The sequence below is a fragment of the Desmodus rotundus genome, chromosome 5 (genome assembly GCF_022682495.2).
Source record: "Desmodus rotundus isolate HL8 chromosome 5, HLdesRot8A.1, whole genome shotgun sequence".
Taxonomy (NCBI): Eukaryota; Metazoa; Chordata; class Mammalia; order Chiroptera; family Phyllostomidae; genus Desmodus; species Desmodus rotundus.
The window spans coordinates 33,438,155-33,457,772 of NC_071391.1; the positions used below are offsets into that span (position 1 = coordinate 33,438,155).

At 36.9% G+C, this 19,618-nt stretch overlaps 1 protein-coding gene across 5 annotated transcripts in view; it reads right to left on the reverse strand.

Moving 5' to 3' along the window:
* Positions 1-1,162: 1,162 nt before the first annotated feature.
* NUCB2 (nucleobindin 2) overlaps positions 1,163-19,618 on the reverse strand; it is a 39,358-nt gene continuing 20,902 nt past the window's right edge. For all 5 annotated transcript variants that reach the window (XM_045194021.2, XM_024558708.4, XM_024558707.3 and 2 more), the window contains 9 exons: positions 11,162-11,265; positions 8,483-8,668; positions 8,191-8,281; positions 7,313-7,371; positions 7,126-7,218; positions 5,641-5,730; positions 3,043-3,213; positions 2,702-2,783; positions 1,163-1,275 (listed from right to left, as the gene is read on the reverse strand). In XM_045194021.2, coding sequence (XP_045049956.1) covers positions 1,268-1,275; positions 2,702-2,783; positions 3,043-3,213; positions 5,641-5,730; positions 7,126-7,218; positions 7,313-7,371; positions 8,191-8,281; positions 8,483-8,668; positions 11,162-11,265 — 884 coding nt within the window. In that variant the 3' untranslated portion in view covers positions 1,163-1,267. The remainder of the gene's footprint in view (positions 1,276-2,701; positions 2,784-3,042; positions 3,214-5,640; positions 5,731-7,125; positions 7,219-7,312; positions 7,372-8,190; positions 8,282-8,482; positions 8,669-11,161; positions 11,266-19,618) is intronic.

Genomic DNA, 19,618 nt, shown 5'->3' on the forward strand with positions numbered 1-19,618 from the left:
CCTCCCCCTTTTCAAAAAGGTTCATTTTATGGCAGCTGTCTTGTACCTACCCCGCCATGATGCAGAGGGCACTCATGTGGCAGGTACCTTGCTTTTCAGTTTTGTAGAGGGCCAGAGGTATCAGTCTTTGAGCTATGTGTAATAATGGGCTAGATTTCAGTGGTTTCCTTTTGAGGTGGGGTAATCATTTTCAATGTTCCAGATGAGTATACATAGATATTTAGGTAGCCAACAAGGCTGTCTAGGTTAAAATTAAAAGTTGCCTACCAAATATTGCCTCTTCCCATCTTTCTTATTAAAGAACTCTAACTTTTAGCTGGCCACATTGCCACAGTGATTTCTCAGCTTCCCTAGCAGTGAGATGGCCATGTGACTCAGTTTGGGCCAATGAGATGTAAGTTCAAATGCTGTGTCATTCTCTAGGAAAATTGCATCAGGAAGCTGATTCAGCTGGAGAAAGGTCCTTTCCTGCCCTCCTCCACTGCCTCCAAAAGCAATCCTGGAGAGTGAGGATGAGGTAACTTGAGGATAAAAACCATGCCCTGAGGAGAGCAGGGCAGAAAGACAGGAACTTGGACACCACCTACCTATAGGATTTCTTTTATATAAAAAGGAAGAATGCCTACTTAGTTTAAACCACTGTTATCTTTGGTTTTTGGTTATATGTAGCAAACCTGATCTTAAATGGTAGATTATAAAGCAAAACAATGAATGAAAAATGATCTAAAGTGGTAGCAAAAGCCACTCAGTAGAAGAATTTCTAGCAGTTAAAGGTGCTGAAAGGAGGAAGAAATTACCGGGGAGCACTGGGGGATGTGACGGTCTTCTCAGGAGAAGAATTATGGCCAACAAAGAGACTTTTATTAAGAGAGGGGATGATAAGCACTGATAAAAGAATACCTATTTTCATGAGTGAGAGCAATCTATGTTCACAGCAACAGACAGAGCTTTCTCACTTAAATAGTTACTGAGAGTTCCATTAAGTTACGGCAGAAGGCCACTTGATTAAAGCAGTAAAGGAGAACAAAGAAAAAAGGGGGGGTATGAAAGTGAGAGCAGATATGGAGGTTTCCTTCCTGGTTCTGATGGATTTCAATCTTTAAATATGTGTGTCCAAAAACACATGTATTCTCATAAAAAACGTATCTTCCTTTATTCCACATATGCTTTAAAATATTTATTGAGTAGAGAAAGAGGAAGGGAGGTAAGAAGATGACACAGATGTTGATTTTACAGGTTTCTTCCAAGTTCTGGTGGACTTCGGACGTTAAATGACTGTTCAAAAAAAACATATACTCTCATTTTAAAGGTATCTTCCTTTATTCTGAATCTCCTTTTATATATAATATTTGCTTTTTTAAATACACTTAGCTAATCATAGATCATGATTAAAAAACCATGTTCAACACAAACCAAATTTAGGAGCTCAGAAACACACACAGTGGATCATTCTAATTCTAAAAGATATTATGGCAGACACTGAAAAACTAAGTGAAATCTGGGTGTTTGACCTCTTGTCTTCACATTTTGGGTGATTAGACAGCAAGATGGATTTTTTGAGCATGTATCTGTATGAAGGAAAAGGGCCTCCGACATTAATCTTCCACATAAAATGGACCAGAAAAGCCAAGGTCTGCTCGCCGATACCACACAACCTTTAGAGTGGAACAGCTTAGAACACTGGGAGATACATTTGAGAAGACTGTGCACCCACATTGGGTACTAGAGCAGAGCTTAATTAACTGCAGCTACTCAACTTGATGGGTTAGTAATAAAGAGTTGCTTCACGGCCCTGGCTAGGTTTTACTACAGGACCTCAAGGGCCCAAACAAGGCTGCTTTATTTATCCTGGTTGAGAGACATTTTGAAAGCCAAGGTTCAAAGATGATAATGAGACATCTGGCCTAAAACTGTGTCCTGAAGCAATGCTTAGGGAGGTGAATATAGATGAAGGCTGACCAAAGGACCAGGGTCCTTGACCCCTCCCTGAGGAGGAGCCAAAGCCTTTGCACCAGAGTGGGTAAATGGTCAGGAGGTGGAGAATAGAAGTTTCCGGACTCTGATGTGGGAGCCCCACTGGTGAAGCTTGGTGTCAGCTACAATTAGACTGAGAGAACAGAAAGCTTGTTTGCCCAAGAAAAAGTTGATGGGATTATGGCCATTGGAATGTTTAAACAGGCTTATGCAAATAACCTGTGTTTTCTTTAGGTAAAGAAAACGTAGCATCGTTTATGAGAATGGATATTCTGTCTGGCTGGGGAACGTTTACCCTACCCAAGTGTTGTAAAACTAAAACTGTTCATAAAGTCAGAATGGAGGCTATGGTTAAAAATAAAAATAAAATAAATAAATAAAATAAAATAAAATAAAATGAAATAATAAAATAAATAAATAAAATAAAATAAACATGTTCTCTGATAATATCAATAAATGATAAGAAAGAATTATAAACAATGTTGAAATAAATCACTTTATCATAAATATGGATATCAAATTATATAGCTGTTGAAATGTACAGATACATAAAAATTGTAGGGGCCTTTTCATTTTTCTGTAATATAAGGTGCTCAATTTCCACAAATGTATAGAAAATAGCATAGATATTAATAATTTGAAATTATATTCATAATAAATGTGGATTTCAATTTATTCAGTATTTTTATTTCCTTAAACATACAAATAAGCAAAAAATATTACATACGTGGCTTGAACTGCGAGTGTCCGCCAGGCCCTGATGGAGAAATTTCTTGCTGTAATTTTTTTTGTTCCATCTGCTGTACAACCTGGGGAATGGAAAAAGAATGTTTTAAAAGGCAGTATTATTTGGTTTTCTCTTATATGTGTGACCTTTGACAAATCACAACCCACTCAATGAAAATTATTTTCCAAAATGAGATATTCAAATTCTAAAATTTAGATTAATATCCAATTTTTTTAAATACCAAAATTTAAAATACCATAGCTAATCCTACACTGAAATATTACAACAACACAGGCTTTTCGGAAAGCCCCTCATGCCACAACCCTGTTACACCACACGACCTGGTGATATTCCAGCTTCTGCGCCTCCAGCTGGTCATGCTGACGCTGGAGCTCTTCTTTCTGTTTCTGAAGCTCATCTGCTTTTTTCTTAAGTTCGCTTTCTTGTGAGGAGATTAGACTTTCATATTCTTTCAGTTCTTCCTCTGTGAAGAACTGCTGCTGATCTAATGTCTAAAAAGAAAAAAAATGAAGAAAAATAATCTTAGAAATATAACCTAAGACCCTGGCCGGGTGGGTCGATTGATTAGAGCATCAGCCATGTGCCAAGGCTGCGGGTTCAACCCCCACCCCCTGCCAGGGCACATACAAGAATCAACCAATGAATGTATCAATAAGTGGAACAACAAAGCAGTGTTTCTCTCTCTCTCTGTCTCCTCTCCTGTCTCTAGTATCAATAAATAAATTTTATTTATTTTTTAATTGTTTTATTGTTGTTCAATTACAGTTGTCTGTCAATAAATAAATTTTAAAAAATAGCGTTCCAGTGACTGCAACATCTTTAAATATATATCTATATCTATATACACACACCCCCGCAAGGTCTGATTCACCTTTAAAATTCTATGATTTGCACACTACAATAGAACATTGTATTATACCTTTTAGGTAAGAAAGAAGGGGAAATAAGAAACTATGTATTTATGTATTCATCTGAGCAAAAGAAAACCCTAGAGACTAATGTGATTGTTTATCTGCAAAACAAGGGAGAACACAGGGTGGAAAGAACAAAGGGAATGAAGGAAAGGAAATCACACTCATCTGAATACACTTTCTTGTATAGATTTGAATTTCAGAAACATGTCAATGTTTCACACACTCAAAAAACAAATAAGTAAGTAAAATCCACAGCAACAGAAAAATTCCCTAGTTGAATACAAACAGAAGCCAATAAGTAACATTTTTATCTTAAATGAATAAAATAACTGACAGAAGGGGGAGAAAAAAAGAACTAACCCAAGGAACTTCTGATCACAGTATTTGGATTACACGCCCTCAGGTTAAAAACAACAAAAAAATCTAAACAAATCTTAAACTCTCGTTTTGTGGAGGCGCGGATGACCGATTCTAAAATGCTCTGTACATCCTAGTACGGAGCGAGAAAGTGGAATATTATTGTGGAAAATGGGAGCCAGGTTTTGTATGAATTATAGAAAAAGATAAAATGTATTGGAATTGAAGGTGTTCGATTAAAACTTAAGAAAATAGTGTGAATGCATGAGTTTTAATATATATGGATAGCTAAGTATACATGAAAATGAATCTAAGTGTGTACAGGTGTGGCTATACATGTGTGTGCAAGTATGTGTGTATATATGTAATACACATAATATAAATAAATAAAAATATATTATTATTATTTTTTAATTCTGCAACTCTGTTATCTGGCCAGGCCTAGAAGCAAGGACAATTCAGTAGCAAGGAGCACATTCAGCACCTAAATCCCGGTCTGTAATACCAATCTCCACTAAAAAACAAACAAAAAACCCAAAAAGAATAAAAGGGCTCCTCAGAAAAACGGCTCATTCCAGAAATGGGACAGAAAGGGAATAAGAAAACAAGATGAGCCTTGAACATCTTATGCTAAAAAATAAGAAAGTCCTCAAAGAATGATGAGAACATGCTAGAAGACCACAAAAACCAGTTTGAGGAAACTCCCACTACCCAAATATGAAACAATTTGAACATCAAAATAAATGACAGAAAGGACTCAGGCTTACTGAATAAAACAAGAAGCCAGGAGTCTACAGTGAAATAAAGAGGCAGAGAAGGGAAGGGATGGTTTTTGCAGCAGGAAGTCAAATAATAAATGTAGAAGGAATGACGATTAGAAAAATCACATTTGTCAACAGTCGCAGTAACAACTGATGCTGACCAGAATCATACCAGTGGATGCTAAAACCAGTGACAGTAAGTCTCAAAGTATATCCTTAAAAATACATTTAAAAAACCAGAACACTCATTTTTTATTAGGGGAAATGTAAATTAGTACAATTCTTTCAAAATACTTTACAAAGTATGTCAACAGTCTTAAAAATATTCCCTTGGTCCTGGTAATGCTACATTGAGAATCTATTCTATAAAATAACCCTAAACACATAAAAAGCTTTATATAAAAATGTGTCTATAGGAGCTCTTTAAAAGAGAAGAGTAAAAGACTGAAAATAACCTGAATGTCTAACCCTGAGGAAATAGTTAAGTACCCCACAGGTATGAGAATAATGTTTACAAATAGTATTTGGAAAGACTTTTCATATGATGTAGAGTAAATTTTTTAAAGCTGACTTCTGGTTCTGGCAATACAGTGGGTTTGACAAGATACTTTTTACATTGCAAAAGGTAAAATAGTAACTTTGCAGTGCGAACAGCTGGTAGACACCACCTTAACCAAATAATCAAAGTTAACATTGCCAGCTATGGAATCAATTGCCACAAGCTTTCTAAGAAATCAAGTTCATTATTTTAAAGTGACATTTTATATGAAAAGCCAAAATAGTAAGATGATACATGCATACATAATGGGGAATAAAAGTTAAAAGTAGAAAGGACTGATGTAGAATTTCTCGAACCATACATCCCATTTCAAGTAGGTTCTATTACCTCCCAGCTATCCGGTTCCAGGAATTCCTTTTTTTCTGTAGCTTTCAAAAACTCTTCTAGAGTCACCAATCGGTCTTTGTTTGAATCAACCTGATTAAAGGAAAATGTAGTAAAATCAAATAACTTTCTCGTATTACTTAAGACACTGGAAAGTATCTTCCGGTAGATGCTACTACATAAACATACAGCAGTCAGGGCTAGCCTAACATCCACAAACACTGAGGGGAAAACAAAAAACAAAACGGAACATTCAACATTATACCAGAATCAGAAAGTAGGTGTTTTTCTCTCCTATATAATTCCAACTTGAAAATACTATGAAATATCTATATCCCTGATACCCCATTAGATCACTAAGTTGAAGTTGCTGATCTGACCGGGAAGGCTAGTATTGTCTTCCCCCACTCACTACCCCACGTATAATCTCTCTTGAAGCCAAGTGTTGGGGCTAGAAAAATAACCTTTCCAGTAAGAGGACTGTTTAGCCAGAGTAAAGGAATTTAAGTTAAAATGCTGTCAACATTTTTCTTAAAAATAAAAAATTAAGTAAATCAAAACAAAAGTTTACAACTTCTCCAAACCCTCCAATGGCTCTTGTAAACTATGACAAATTCAGTTACAAAAGTAATGGCGAAAAAGAAATCCATTTGTGCCCTGGCTGGTGTGGCTCAGTGGATTGAGCACCAGCCTGTGAACCAAAGGGTCACTGGTTCGAATCCCAGTTGGGGCACATACCTAGGTTGCAGCCTGAGAGGCAACCCATCAATGTTTCTCTCACACACTGATGTTTCTCTATTTCTCTTTCTTTCTCCCTTCTACTCTCTCTAAAAATAAATAAATTCATTTGCTACCTGGGATGCCAGTAGTCAACAGAAATCCCAACTCATCAATATCAGGTGAAAATCACTGAAGTAAAACCCTGCTTTTGATATCTATATGAGAGTTTTCAGGTTCGTAATGTAAACAAGAAATAAGCATTTGTTATAAACCACTTAGGTATTGGGTATTTGGATATTCTTACCAAAAACTAAAACAGCCATTTAATATACCAAATATTGGACTACATTATTTTTTTATTTCCAAAAGGATGTTTATAGCTGATATGAAATAGCATCTTAATCTTTTAAGCCTTAGCTGGGTTGCTCAGTTGGTTAGCACATCGTCCCAATACACCCAGATTACGGGTTCAATCCCTGGTCAGGACACATACAAGAATCAACCAATGAATGCATAAATAAATTGATGTCTGTCTGTCTGTCTCTCTCTTTCTCCCTCCCATCCTCTTTCTTTCAAAAACCAATAAAGTTAAAAAATATATTTTAAAGGAGTTACAAATACTTTATTTACAGTAAGGGGAATCTACTGAATATTCTGGATCAAAAATCCAAGTAAAAACCAATTCTGTTTATTTGTCTTCCATTTTGTCATAAAATTTATTACAACTTCATAATCCATACAACATATCTTAAAACTTTTAAAACATACCTCATTCATTACATGTTCCCTCATTCTAAGCCGTTCTTCCTCCATTTCTACCATATCATCCTCTTCATTTTTGGGGTCATATACTTTCTCCAACTAAAAAGAAAAATTTTAAACCACCATAAAACAAAGAAATGAAAAAGAAAAAGAGAGAGCGCAAAACAACCAAATACTTAATGAACTCATTTACCTCCTTGGTAAATAGGGCTTCTAATTCTTGTTCATCGAGGAAGCCATCATTATTGACATCTAAAGTTCCCAATGCAAAAAACTGATTTTAATGCCTTAGAAAATAAATAATTAAAATACAACTATTTACAAATGGTTTGCAAAAGTAGTGCTAACATGAAGCATCAATACACTGCAGAAAAACCTTTCTTTTTTTATGAAGCCTCCAATCAGTCCAACTGATAACAACTCACTTATTTATAATTTATCATTGTTTTTTAGAAAACCCTATCAATTTTTTTTCCAAAAAATATAAAGTAAAGCAATATGCTATAAAAGTAAATTTTAGCATTATAACATAAATCCTGTTAGATATAACATACCTGGTCACAGAAATACTTCATTTTACAGAGAATACTTCATTTTATATATAATAACTTAACAGTAAAAGTAGGTATAAAGCCCTGGCTGGTGTAGCTCAGTGGATTGAGCACAGGCCTGCAAACCAAAGGGTCACCCAGTTGTATTCCCAGTCAGGGTACATGCCTGGGTTGCAGGCCAAGTCCCCAAAGAGGGACGCATGAGAGGCAACCACACATTGATGTTTTTCTCCCTCTCTTTCTCCTTCCCTTCCCCTGTCTCTAAAAATAAATAAATAAAATCTTTTTAAAATTTTTCTTTAAATAAAAAACAAATAGGTATAAAGACAAAGCTACTGACCTAAAATATTTTATACTACATATCAGCAATAAAGACTATTATATTACTCTAGAGAAAAACTCTTAATATTTACTGTCAATAAGATTCAATAGCAGACCTTGGCAGAAATATTAAGAGTGAAGCAAGCTATAAGTTTTCAAGCGGCAGATATAAGTATAAATACTTGTATAAACATGTTACCATGTAATTTGAAAAACGTCTTGGGGTCGAAGTCATTAGGGTCCAATCCATCAGTCTGCTCCCACACCTCTTTCAGCTGGTCTTTGCTGCCCTATAAGTCAATTTTAAAAAACCAAAAAACTGCTCAAAATAAAATATAGACAATGTGAGTATAGACTCAAAATAAAATATAAATTTGAGGAACTTTTCAGACTTAAGAATCAAGAGTTAAGTACCAGTAACTTAGGAGAAAATTCTATTTGGAACAAAGTATTTTCATCTAACTACGATTTCGTAAAGTCATAGTCCTTACTGGATGATTAACTTTGGGGTGATTTTCATGCTTTCTCTTCATTTCTTCAAATTTGGATTCTTCTTCTTTTCTCTTTTCTTCATTCAGTGTTTTTAAATATTCTCTCCTTTCATGTTCCTTCATCATTTCATATTTTTTAAATTCTTCATGTCGAGTCTTATCGTAGTGTTCCAGGTCACTAGTAGCCTATAATGTAATATTTAAATGAAATGAAAAGGTACGTTTTGAGAAATACAAATAAGCCATGCTTACACATAGCATATTTTCTAACAGAATACGCTATAGAAGGGCCAAAAAATATACAATGGACTCTTCTTTTTAAATTCTACCACTTTATTTCCATCATTACTATTATCAGAAATGCAGGCATTCAAAGAAACTAAAAGTTTAGGAAGTTCCTCATAAGTAATATATAAATTGATTTGAAAAAGAAGAAGAAGGAAGGGACTGTATCAAATCTGTACAGTAGAAAACTAGATAAGATTCTAACCACTTCACTCAATCTCATAACATCCAGGCAAGAACTTTTAGTTTGGTAGCTTGGTACAGTACGACATGAGAGGTATGCTGACTTTTATCTAAAATCCCTGAGGCTGGGGGCAAGGGGTGGGAGGCTGGAGGAGGCGGGCAAAGGGGGGAAAATGGGGATATCTGTAATAGTGTCAACAATAAAAATAAAGTTAAAAAAAGAAAAATTCCAGGAATAAACAATTCATAAGTTTCTAATTGCATAAATAAATAAATAAATAAAATCCCTGAGGCCAGATGAGTTTCAGAATTTTCTATGAACTAGTATTTGACAAGGGAGCCAAGGACACTCTTGAATAAATGGTGCTGGAAATGTTGGATATTCACGTGTAAAAGAATGAAACTAAATCCCTTACATCACACATAAAAATTAACTCTTAGTGAATTAAAAATTAAATATAAGACCTGAAACCATAAAACTCTTAGAAGAAAACATAGGGAAAAAGCTTCTTGACATGGGTTTTGGCAATGATTTTTACAGCCTGGAAGGAACTGAAGAGCATTATGCTAAGTGAAATAAGCCAGGCAGTGAAAGATAAATACCATATGATCTCACCTATAAGTGGAACCTAATCAGCAAAACAAACAAACGAGCAAAATAGAACCAGAGACATGGAAATAAAGAGTGAACCTACAGTGATGGGGGGAGGGGGGTGAAGGGATGGGGATACCAGGGGAAAGAAGGAGAAGGATCATCAGGGAACATGTATGAAGGACCCATGGATAAAGACAACATGAGGAGGAGCAAAAACACAAATAATCCAATATAAAAATAGGCAAAGGACTTGAACAGACATTTTCCCAAAGAAGATACTCAAATGGCCAACAGGTACATGAAAAGGTGCTCAATATCAATAATCATTAGGGAAATGCAAATCAAAACCACAATGATATTACGTCATGACTTTTAGAATGGCTATTATCAGAAAGACAAGAGCTAAATGCTGGTGAGGATGTGGAGAAAAGGGAACCCTCCTGCACAGTTGGTGGGATTGTAAATTAGTGCAGCCACTGTGGAAAACAGGAAGGAGGTTCCCCAAAAAGTTACAAACAGAACTACCCTTTAATCCAACAGTTCCACTTCTCGGTGTACACCCAAAGGAAACAAAACCACTGTGACAAAGAGGTGTCTGCATCCTCATGTTCACTGCAGCATTATTTACAGTAGCTAAGAGATGGAAACAACCAGCGTCCTTCAATCCAGCCATAAAAAGAAGGAAATCCTGCTGTTTGGGACAACATGAGTGGACCTGGAGGGCCTTATGCTAAGTGAAATAAGTCAGACCAAAACAAATACTGCATAATCTCACTTATATGTGGAATCTTTAAAAAAAAAACAAACACGAATTTCTTCGGAAAAGAGATTGAATTTATGGGTACCAGAGCAGAGGGTGGGACGTGGGTGATGGGGGTCAAAGGGCACAAACTTCTAGTTACAAGGTGAGTGAGTCCTGGGGATGCAGGCACAGCACGGTGACTAGAGTTAGCAATGCTGTGTGGTATATCTGACAGTTGCTAAGAGAATAAACCCTAAAATCTCTCACCACAAGAAAAAAAAAATTTTGTAACTATATGAGGTGATGGATGTTAACTAAACTTATTTCGGTAATCATTCTGCAATGTCAAGGCATTATACAGTACACCTGGTAAAACACTTACACGCCAATTACATCTCAATAAAACTGGAAGCAAAAAAAAAAAAGAATCTTCTGAAGTTTTTTAAGGGAATGTGGCACATAGGCCACATTATGTAACATCCCTGCAGAATCTATAATCAAAAAGAATAGTGCTTCTGCAGCAAAATCTATGAATATTCACACTAAGAAGGCTAAATAAAAAATATAAGTAGCCCTACTATAATTCAAGCCAGGTTTCGGTTTTTACAGTTTGTTTTTATTTATTATTTTTGGGGGGGAGGGTGGATTTGGCAATTGTGTTTAAGCGATTATAAGACTTGTATGTTCAAATTATTATCTGTACTAAAAAAGGTTAAGCCACCTCCCTTTAAAGATACACAAGAGAATAGTTACATTACCACTTCACTGAAATTTACTTGTCAAATTACAGTTATATATGACCATTATATATGTATATTAACTTACACAACCTCAAAGTCACAACAAAGGCATTATTTTTTAGAATTGTTCTTACTGCTTTGATCAGCATATCTAAATCTGTAGATTCGAACTTGTCAGGATTCAGGTGGTTTAGGTGATCAAACTGTTTCAGCAGAGCATGGTGGTCTATGCCTGTGTCTGAAAGAAAATGAGAAAACTATGAACGATGAATTACTAGAAACGTGAGTATAAATAATACATAAAAATAAGCATTCACACTGATGCCTATTGGATTTTATAACAAAATTCAAAGTTTTAGATTAAGGGTTCATATTTTCTTTTAGGATATTGTACATGTTGTTATTCTAGGCAAAGGCAATGTCCTTGAATATGGAATGGAATACAATTTAGTGTGTACATTTTAACGTTATTTCTAGAAAGACGAGCTGACCAGTATAATTAATAGCAAAAACTTTTTACTATTCTGAAACTACTACCAAATTTCCTACGTTTCATTAGATAAATTCTAATGTACTACCTTCATCAAAGGTCTAAGTACAACTTATAAAAAGAATTGCTCTAAAATTTATATGAAAGATTCTTTGTACTTGAGGGAGTTTTGTGAGGTAAATTTTTGACTTGTCCTTTTTGACTGGTCAAGTGCATACTTCTAACCCAATTCTCTCCTAAGACAACTTGCAACCCCACGTGGCACTTAACCAATGCGACACTGCCAAAACGTGTGTTGAGGGTGACACATGTTCTAACAGCTGAAACTGTGCTTTGAGTTCTTTAGCTGTTCACATGTACGTTGCAACTATTGACACATGTAAAACTGGAATTTAGAAGAGTTCAACTAAAGCAAACATTGTCAAATAAAGCCCCCAAATAAAGCCCTGTACTGAAATTTTTAAAAAATTGATTCTTTGTATGATGCTCCAATGAATCTTTTAGACAATAAAAGTCCATCTCAGGTAAATTTATTTGAGTAATGACTGATTTTTAAAGAAACATCAATTGTTTTCCTCTATATAACATTTTTTAAAACCAAGCTACAGTAAGTACTGTATTGTAGTTGAAAGGGTGAAGTGATTCTGGACTGTATCGTGTTATAGAATTGAACAAGATAAGTAAGTGTATTGATTGATCTGCTAGAAGTCAGGCTTCCCACTCAGGAAAAATGAATATACAAATATGGAATGATAGAAGGCAAGAAACCCACGGAATGGATAGGAATTAGTGCTATCAGTGTGAACTTATCATTTATAAAACAGGCATATGTACACATATATTTCAGGTACATATACACACACACACACAAATGTGCATACATGTATATGTGTATAGACATGCGCACATTTCCTAACTCTATCTGATGAAACTGCCGAGAAGAATATATAGTCCAGAAGCAATGAGCACAGCAAGTGCCAGCTCTTGGGTTGCAATACCGTTTCCCACTTAAGAAAAGAACTGGTCACATAAATAACTAACTCCTGGGGGACAGGTAGGTATAGAATAAGCCCGCGGCATTTTGTTGTGCTAAGGAAGGAAGGAACTGCTAAATTTAGTTCAACTAAGCCTTCACTGAATTCTTGGTATGACAATGTACTAGGAGTTTTACTTGTGAAGAAAGATTTGTTATAAGACTTAGCCCTAAGGGTATGACCAGACAGTGAAATATATGAAAAGACACTTAACCTCACTCAAGATAAGAAAAATACATATTAAAACTTCACTAGTATACCATGTAACAGAATGACAAAACTCCTGAAGTTTTTTATTTTATTGATTTTTAGAGAGAGAGGAAGGGGGAGAGAGAGAGAGAGACATTGATGTGTTATCGATTTGTTGTTCCAGTTATTTATGCATTCATTTGTTGATTCTTCTATGTCCTGACTGGGTATCCAACCTGCAACCTTGGCATATCTGGACAATATTCTAACCCACTGAGCTACCTGGCCAGGGCAAAACTCCTAACATTCGGGCCTGGCTGGTGTGGCTCAGTGGATTGAGTGCTGGCCTGCAAACCAAAGGATCACCAGTTTGATTCCCAGTCAGGGCACATGCCTGGGTTGCCAGCCAAGGCCCCAGTGAGGGACATGGGAGAGGCAACCCCACGTTGATGTTTCTCTCCCTCTCCTTCTCCCTTCCTTTCTCTAAAAATAAATAAAATATTTTTAAAAGGCATTACTAGTTAAAATTAATAATCATTAAAAACAAAAAAAATCCTGATATTAGAAGATGCATACTATTAGCGACTGTGAGAAATTATTGCTGGTGGGAATGAGTATGGAACATTTGTGGAGGTGGCAATATCTATCCAAATTAGAAATACTTACATATATCTTTTACTTTAACAATTTCACTGCATGGAACATATTCTTCAAGTAATCTTATACAGATGCATATGATACATAAGGTCTGTCCAGAAAAAGTCCAGCCATTGTTAATGAGAACAGTTTGGCCCTGGCTGGTGTGGCTCAGTGGAATGAGCGCCAACCTTGGACCCTAAGAGTTGCTCATTCGATTCCCAGTCAGGGAAGAAGCAACTCCGTCCTGGTTGCGGGCTGGGTTCCCAGTTGGGGGTGTGAGAGAGGCAATTGGCGGATTCTCTCACACATCGATGTTTCTCTCCCTCTTTTTCTCCACCCCCCTCTCTAAAAATAAATAAAATATTGTTAAAAAATATACAGAATGGTTTGTGCAACAGCGATGCACAACCAAGGAGAGTGGTTGTGCATCATTGGCAGCCAAGGAGAGTGGATTGGAATGAGCATGTGTGAACAATGACGATTTCACTGTACTAGTCAGTGGGGGCGGTAGACACTGTTGATGAGAATGTACTGAGTGAGTGGAGCAACGAATCTGCAACCAATTTTGCATTAAGCTTGAACATTCCTCTGCAGAAACTATTTGGATGATTCAGAGGCTGCAGCTATGGGTAAGTGGTGATTGGCAGCTTCATCATGACAAGGACAAGGTGCCCGCTTATGCATCTTGTGCAGAGTTTTTTTGTGAAACATCAAATCACCCAGGTGACTCACTGCCCCCTGCAGCCCAGATTTGGTGCCCTGTGACTTCAGGCTTTTCCCAAAACTAAAATCACCTTTGAAAAGGAATAGATTTCAGACCATCAATGAAATTCAGGAAAATATGACAGGGCAGCTGATGGCAATTGGGAGAACGGTGTGAGGTCCCAAGGTGCCTACTTTGAAGGGGACTGAGGTGTCATTGTCCTGTGTAGAGTGTTTCTTGTGTCTTCTTCAATAAACGTCTCTATTTTTTCATAGCACATGGCTTGATACTTTCTGGACAGATCTCGTCATATAACAGGAGCATTCACTAGAAAAAACCCAAACGTCCACCAACGGGGCCTGGTTAAATAAATGTGGTATCTCCACATAATGGATATCTATGCAGCTGTTTTTAAAAAATGAAGATGGTCTCTGTGTATTAATCCAGAAAGATCTCCAAAATACATTGTTAAAGGAAGAAAACACGGCAAAACTGTGTATTGTATGCTAGCATTCATATAAAATGGGGGGGGACTTTTATTTGTATTTGCTTATATAAAAATAAAGAAACTCAGGAAGGACAGTGTTGGGGCAGTGGGAACTGGCATGTTGCAAAAAAATTAGGGGTGTTTGCTATATTCCTTCTTATACTTTCTGGGTTTAAACCATGTGAATGTATTACCTACTTTAAAAATTATACACCCCCCCAATTAAGATGCTCAAAACCCTTCAAATTATCAAAAATTTCAATTCATAAATTCTGAATCAATGACAAAATAGTCATAAGTTTTCTAAGCATATTAGACTGCTTTCTTTAGATAATGAAATTCAGTCTCTACCTAGAAATAAAGAATATATTGCTAAGATTGAGGTTGTCTAAGGGGAAAGAAATCTCAAAACAACTTAGGCCTGTTTTCCAAGATGAAATTACCTCGTGTGCCTGGTGACCTAAATAGTATGGTGTGAGCTCGATTTACATCTCATTCATATCCTTAATTTCAGGATAATGAGTATTTGGTTCTTGTTTTTTAAGTCTATTCACCAGCAGGGAGTTTAATGCTTTACATAAGCATCCCCTCCCCCCATACAATCCACTGGCCAGGCGTACATGTTTACAATGCAGATTATTCATACGCAGAATCAGAACCTGGCGGTGAGATCTAGTAATCTGCCTTTTTAACTAGCTCCCCAGATGGTTCTTATGCAATGTGAAGATTAAGAACTACTATTCAAGCCCTGACTGGTGTGGCTCAGTTGGCTGGGCATCCTTCCACAAAGCAAAAGGTTGCTGGTTCAATTCCTAGTCAGGGCACATGCCTGGGTTGTGGGTTCAGTTCCTAGTTGGGGTGGGTACAAGAGGCAACCAATTGATGTTTCTCCCCCTCACTTTCTTCCTCCCTTCCCCTCTTTCTAAAAATAAATAAATAAAATCTTTAAAAATCTATCCCACTAAAAATGAGAAACCACCTTTAATTCAAACTGAATTCCATGTGTATTTAATTTTACTTCTGGAATATCTATTCTGTTCCACTGGTCTTTCTACTTATATGGCAAAATATACAGTTCTGTGACTGAGGCTTAGTGGCATATTTTAATACTTAATATATCTAGTCCTTCTTCATTGTTCTTTTTCAGAGGTATGGAGCTTTCCTTGTTTGTTTCCTTTTCCATATGAGCCTTAAAATTAACTTGGCTAGTATTGTACCAGAAAAAAAAGCACATATTTTTACTTGGATTATGTTAAATTTATAAATTAACCTATGGAGAATTGATATGTTTATAGTGTTGAGTCTTTGTATGTCTTCCCATTTTTTAAGTCTACTTTTGTGTCCTTCAAGAGTATTTTAAATTTTTTGTATGTAAGTCATGTGCATTTCTTAATTGGTTTATTCTGGGTATTTTATCTTTGTTGGTATTACATATGGAGTCTTTTCTTCCATTATATCTTCTAACTGGCTGTTGGTTGTACACATGAAATATATTGATTTCTGTATAAGTTTATCTTGATGAATTTTCCTGTTGTTTATACTAAGTTTTCAGCCAATTACTTTTTTCCAAACCATATCGTCTACAAATAGAGATGGTTTTTTCACCTTCTTTCCAGTTACTTCTCTTCAGTATTTTTTTTTCACTTGTATAATTGCTTTGGCTAGTACCGCTAACATAATGTTCACTAGTAGTGGTACTAGCGAGCATCAATTGTCTTGTTCCCAATTTTAGTTACGACACAGACTTGTGTTTCCCTGTTAAGTGTAACATAGCTGAGTTGAACATATCTGATCATGTTACAGAAGTACCTATTGATTACTATCATATTACTTTTTTCAAATTAAGAAAGGGTATTAAATTTTGTCAAATGCCTTTTCTGCATATATGAAGATGATCATTTGAATTATGTGATTACTTTCTTTAAAATATCCTCATATTTTAAAAATCTACTTCTTAGGCTTTGGTCAAGATAGCAGCATAGGTAAACGTGGCTCATCTCCTCTCACGACCTCATCAAAACTACAACTAAAATATAGAACAATCACTCAAAAACATCAGAAATCAAGTCGAATGGAATTCTGATAACTACAGAATTAAAGAAACCACATACATCCAGACTGGTAGGAGGGGCAGAGACACAGAACAGGCTCGTCCCACATCCACGTGTAGTGGATAAGAATTCAGGAGGGACATCTCAGGAGCAAGGAGACCCAGACCCACACTAGACTCCTTAGCCCAGGGTTCCAGTGCCAGGAAGATAAGTCCCCATAATTTCTGACTGCAAAAACCAGTGGGGATTAAGTCAGTGGAAGAAACTTCTGGAGTCCCAAACAGTTCCCCTTAAAGGGCCCACACATAGACTTACTCAGACTGACTCCCTCTGAGCTCCAGCACTGAGGTAGCAGTTTGAAAGGCATCAGTGGCATACAGGGAGGAATTGAAGTGGATGGCATCAAGGCGGGAACTGAGGGACAGCTTTCTCCCAGACAGAAAGGTAGGAAGAGTCCACTGTCCCTTTTCTGAGCCCTCCCCAACAAAGCTACAGAGCCAGCAGGTGGGTGATAAAACTGAGACTCCATCAACCTGGCTTACACTATTTGTCCTGCCCTGAAGATCCCCTAAGACTCTGTCTTACCCAAACTGGCTCATCCAAATGGTTAACTGTGACTTTTCCATATAAATGGCTGGTCTTGGCTCATGCTTTACAACTTCCTAAATTCTATCAAAACAAGCAACAGCTGACCTCAGTAAGCCTCTATCCCCAGTACCTCTTGCTAAGTGGCCCCAGGCCTGGAACTAGCAGCAGCCAACCTAGATCCACACCTAGGCTTTGCCTGGGATCTACAAGCCCAGCACAAGTAGCAGCCATCTCAGATGGCTTAATAGCTCGTGCAGGGTGGCCCCAGGCAGAACACAGGTTGTGGCTGACCTTGGTCTGCACCATCTGGGATGCCCCAGAGCCTATGAACTCAGTGGATGGCTACAGACCACATTGGAGCATTACTACCCTGCCTCTGCACAGCTGATCCTCCATGAGGGCAGAGGTTGGTGGTCAGTGATCACAGCCAGTCCTTGCAGCTGAATGACCTGGGAAAATCCCCCCCATTGACCTGCCAACAGTAATCAAGGCTCAACTACAAGAGGAGGGTGTACTCATCCCACATAAAGCTCACACCTCGAGTACCCAGCTTGGGTGATAGGGGAGGCTGTGCCACTGGACCCTACAGGACACACCTACTACATTAGGCCACACTACCAAGGCAGGGAGTCATAGCAGCTCCACCTAATACAATGAAACAAACACAGGGAGGCCGCCAAAATAGGGAGACAGAGAAACATGGTCCAAATGAAAGAACAGATCAAAACTCAACAAAAAGAACTAAACAAAATGGAGATAAGCAATCTATCAGATGCAGAGGTCAAAACACTGGTTATAAGGATGCTCAAGGAACTTAGTAAGAATCTCAACAACATAACAACCAGTCAGAAATGAAGTGTACACAAATTGAAATAAAGAACAATTTACAGGGAAACAACAGTAGAGTGGATGAAGCTGAGAATCAAATCAATGATTTTGAACAGAGGAAGCAAAAAACAACCAATCAGAAAAACAAGAAGAAAAAAGAATCCAAAAAAATGAGGATAGTGTAAGCAGCCTCTGGGACAATTTCAAGAGGTCCAATATTCACATCATAGAAGTGCCAGAAGGAGAAGAGAAAGAGGAAGAAATTGGAAATCTATTTGAAAAAATAATGAAAGACAACTTCCCTAATTTGTTGAAGGAAATAGACATGCAAGTCCAGGGAAAGAAGCCAGTCAGAGAAACACAAATACCATATGATTTCACTCATATGTGGAATCTAATGAACACACTGATGTAACAAGCATAACAGAGACAGACTCATAGATGGAGAACAGATATAGCTAGTAGGGGGCAGGGTTTAGGGGGTAGAGGGATTGAGCCAAAAGGAAAAGGACTCACGGACATGGACAACAGTATGATGATTGCTCAGGAGAGAGGGGTACAAGGGAACTAACTGGTAAGGGAAAAAAAATACAATAAAGATTAAATGTTTTAAAAAATGCATATGCATGACCCATGGACGTGAACAATGGTGTGGGGATTGCCTGAGGGAGTGGGGGTACAGGGTGGAGTTGGTCAGAGGGGAAAAAATTGGAACAACTGCAATAGCATAATCAATTTAAAAATCTGCAAAAAATAAAAATATAAAAATAAATTAAAAATCTACTTCATAGCTATTTACTCGTCCCACAGTCTAAAATTAAAAGACTGTGGGGGTGGGGGGATGAATCGGCACAGCACAGAAGACTTTTGGGGCAATGAAACTACTGTGTATGATACCATCACGGTCGATATGTCATTATAATTTGTCTGAACCCATAGAATGTACAACACCAAGGGTGAACTCTAAAGTATGGACTTTGGGTGATTATGATGTATTAATGTAGATTCATCCATTGTAACAATGTCTACTCTGGTGGAAGATGTTAGTAATGGGGGAGGCCATGCATGTTTAGGGAAAGAAGGTATATGATAAATCTCTACTTTCCCCTCAATTCTGCTGTGAAATCTTATATTGCTTTTAAAAAATTATTTTAATTTTTTAAAAATACAAGCTTCAAAATACTATCCCAATTTATCATTTGTCCTTTGACTTTATGATTTCTTTTGTCACGCTACAATCTTTTTTCCTTATTTCTAGTCATATGAGGACTTATAGTGTTAGATTTCTTACACTCTTGAAATAAATCCACTTGCTATGATACAGAATTCTTTTGACATACAATAATTTTGAGTTTGACATCAACACAAAACAAGATTGTGGAAAGTTACCTTCTTTCTATGCCCTGGAATAGTTTAAACAGCATTCACAATCTTCTCTTTAATCGTTTAATAGAATTGCCTTTAACACTCTCCGGGCCTGGTGTTTTTTTGGACCTAACTCTCTGACAAATTTTCTATTTCATCTGTGGAAATTGTTCCAATTAGATTTTCTCTCTCTGTTTTCTTTTGGTTTGTTTTGATG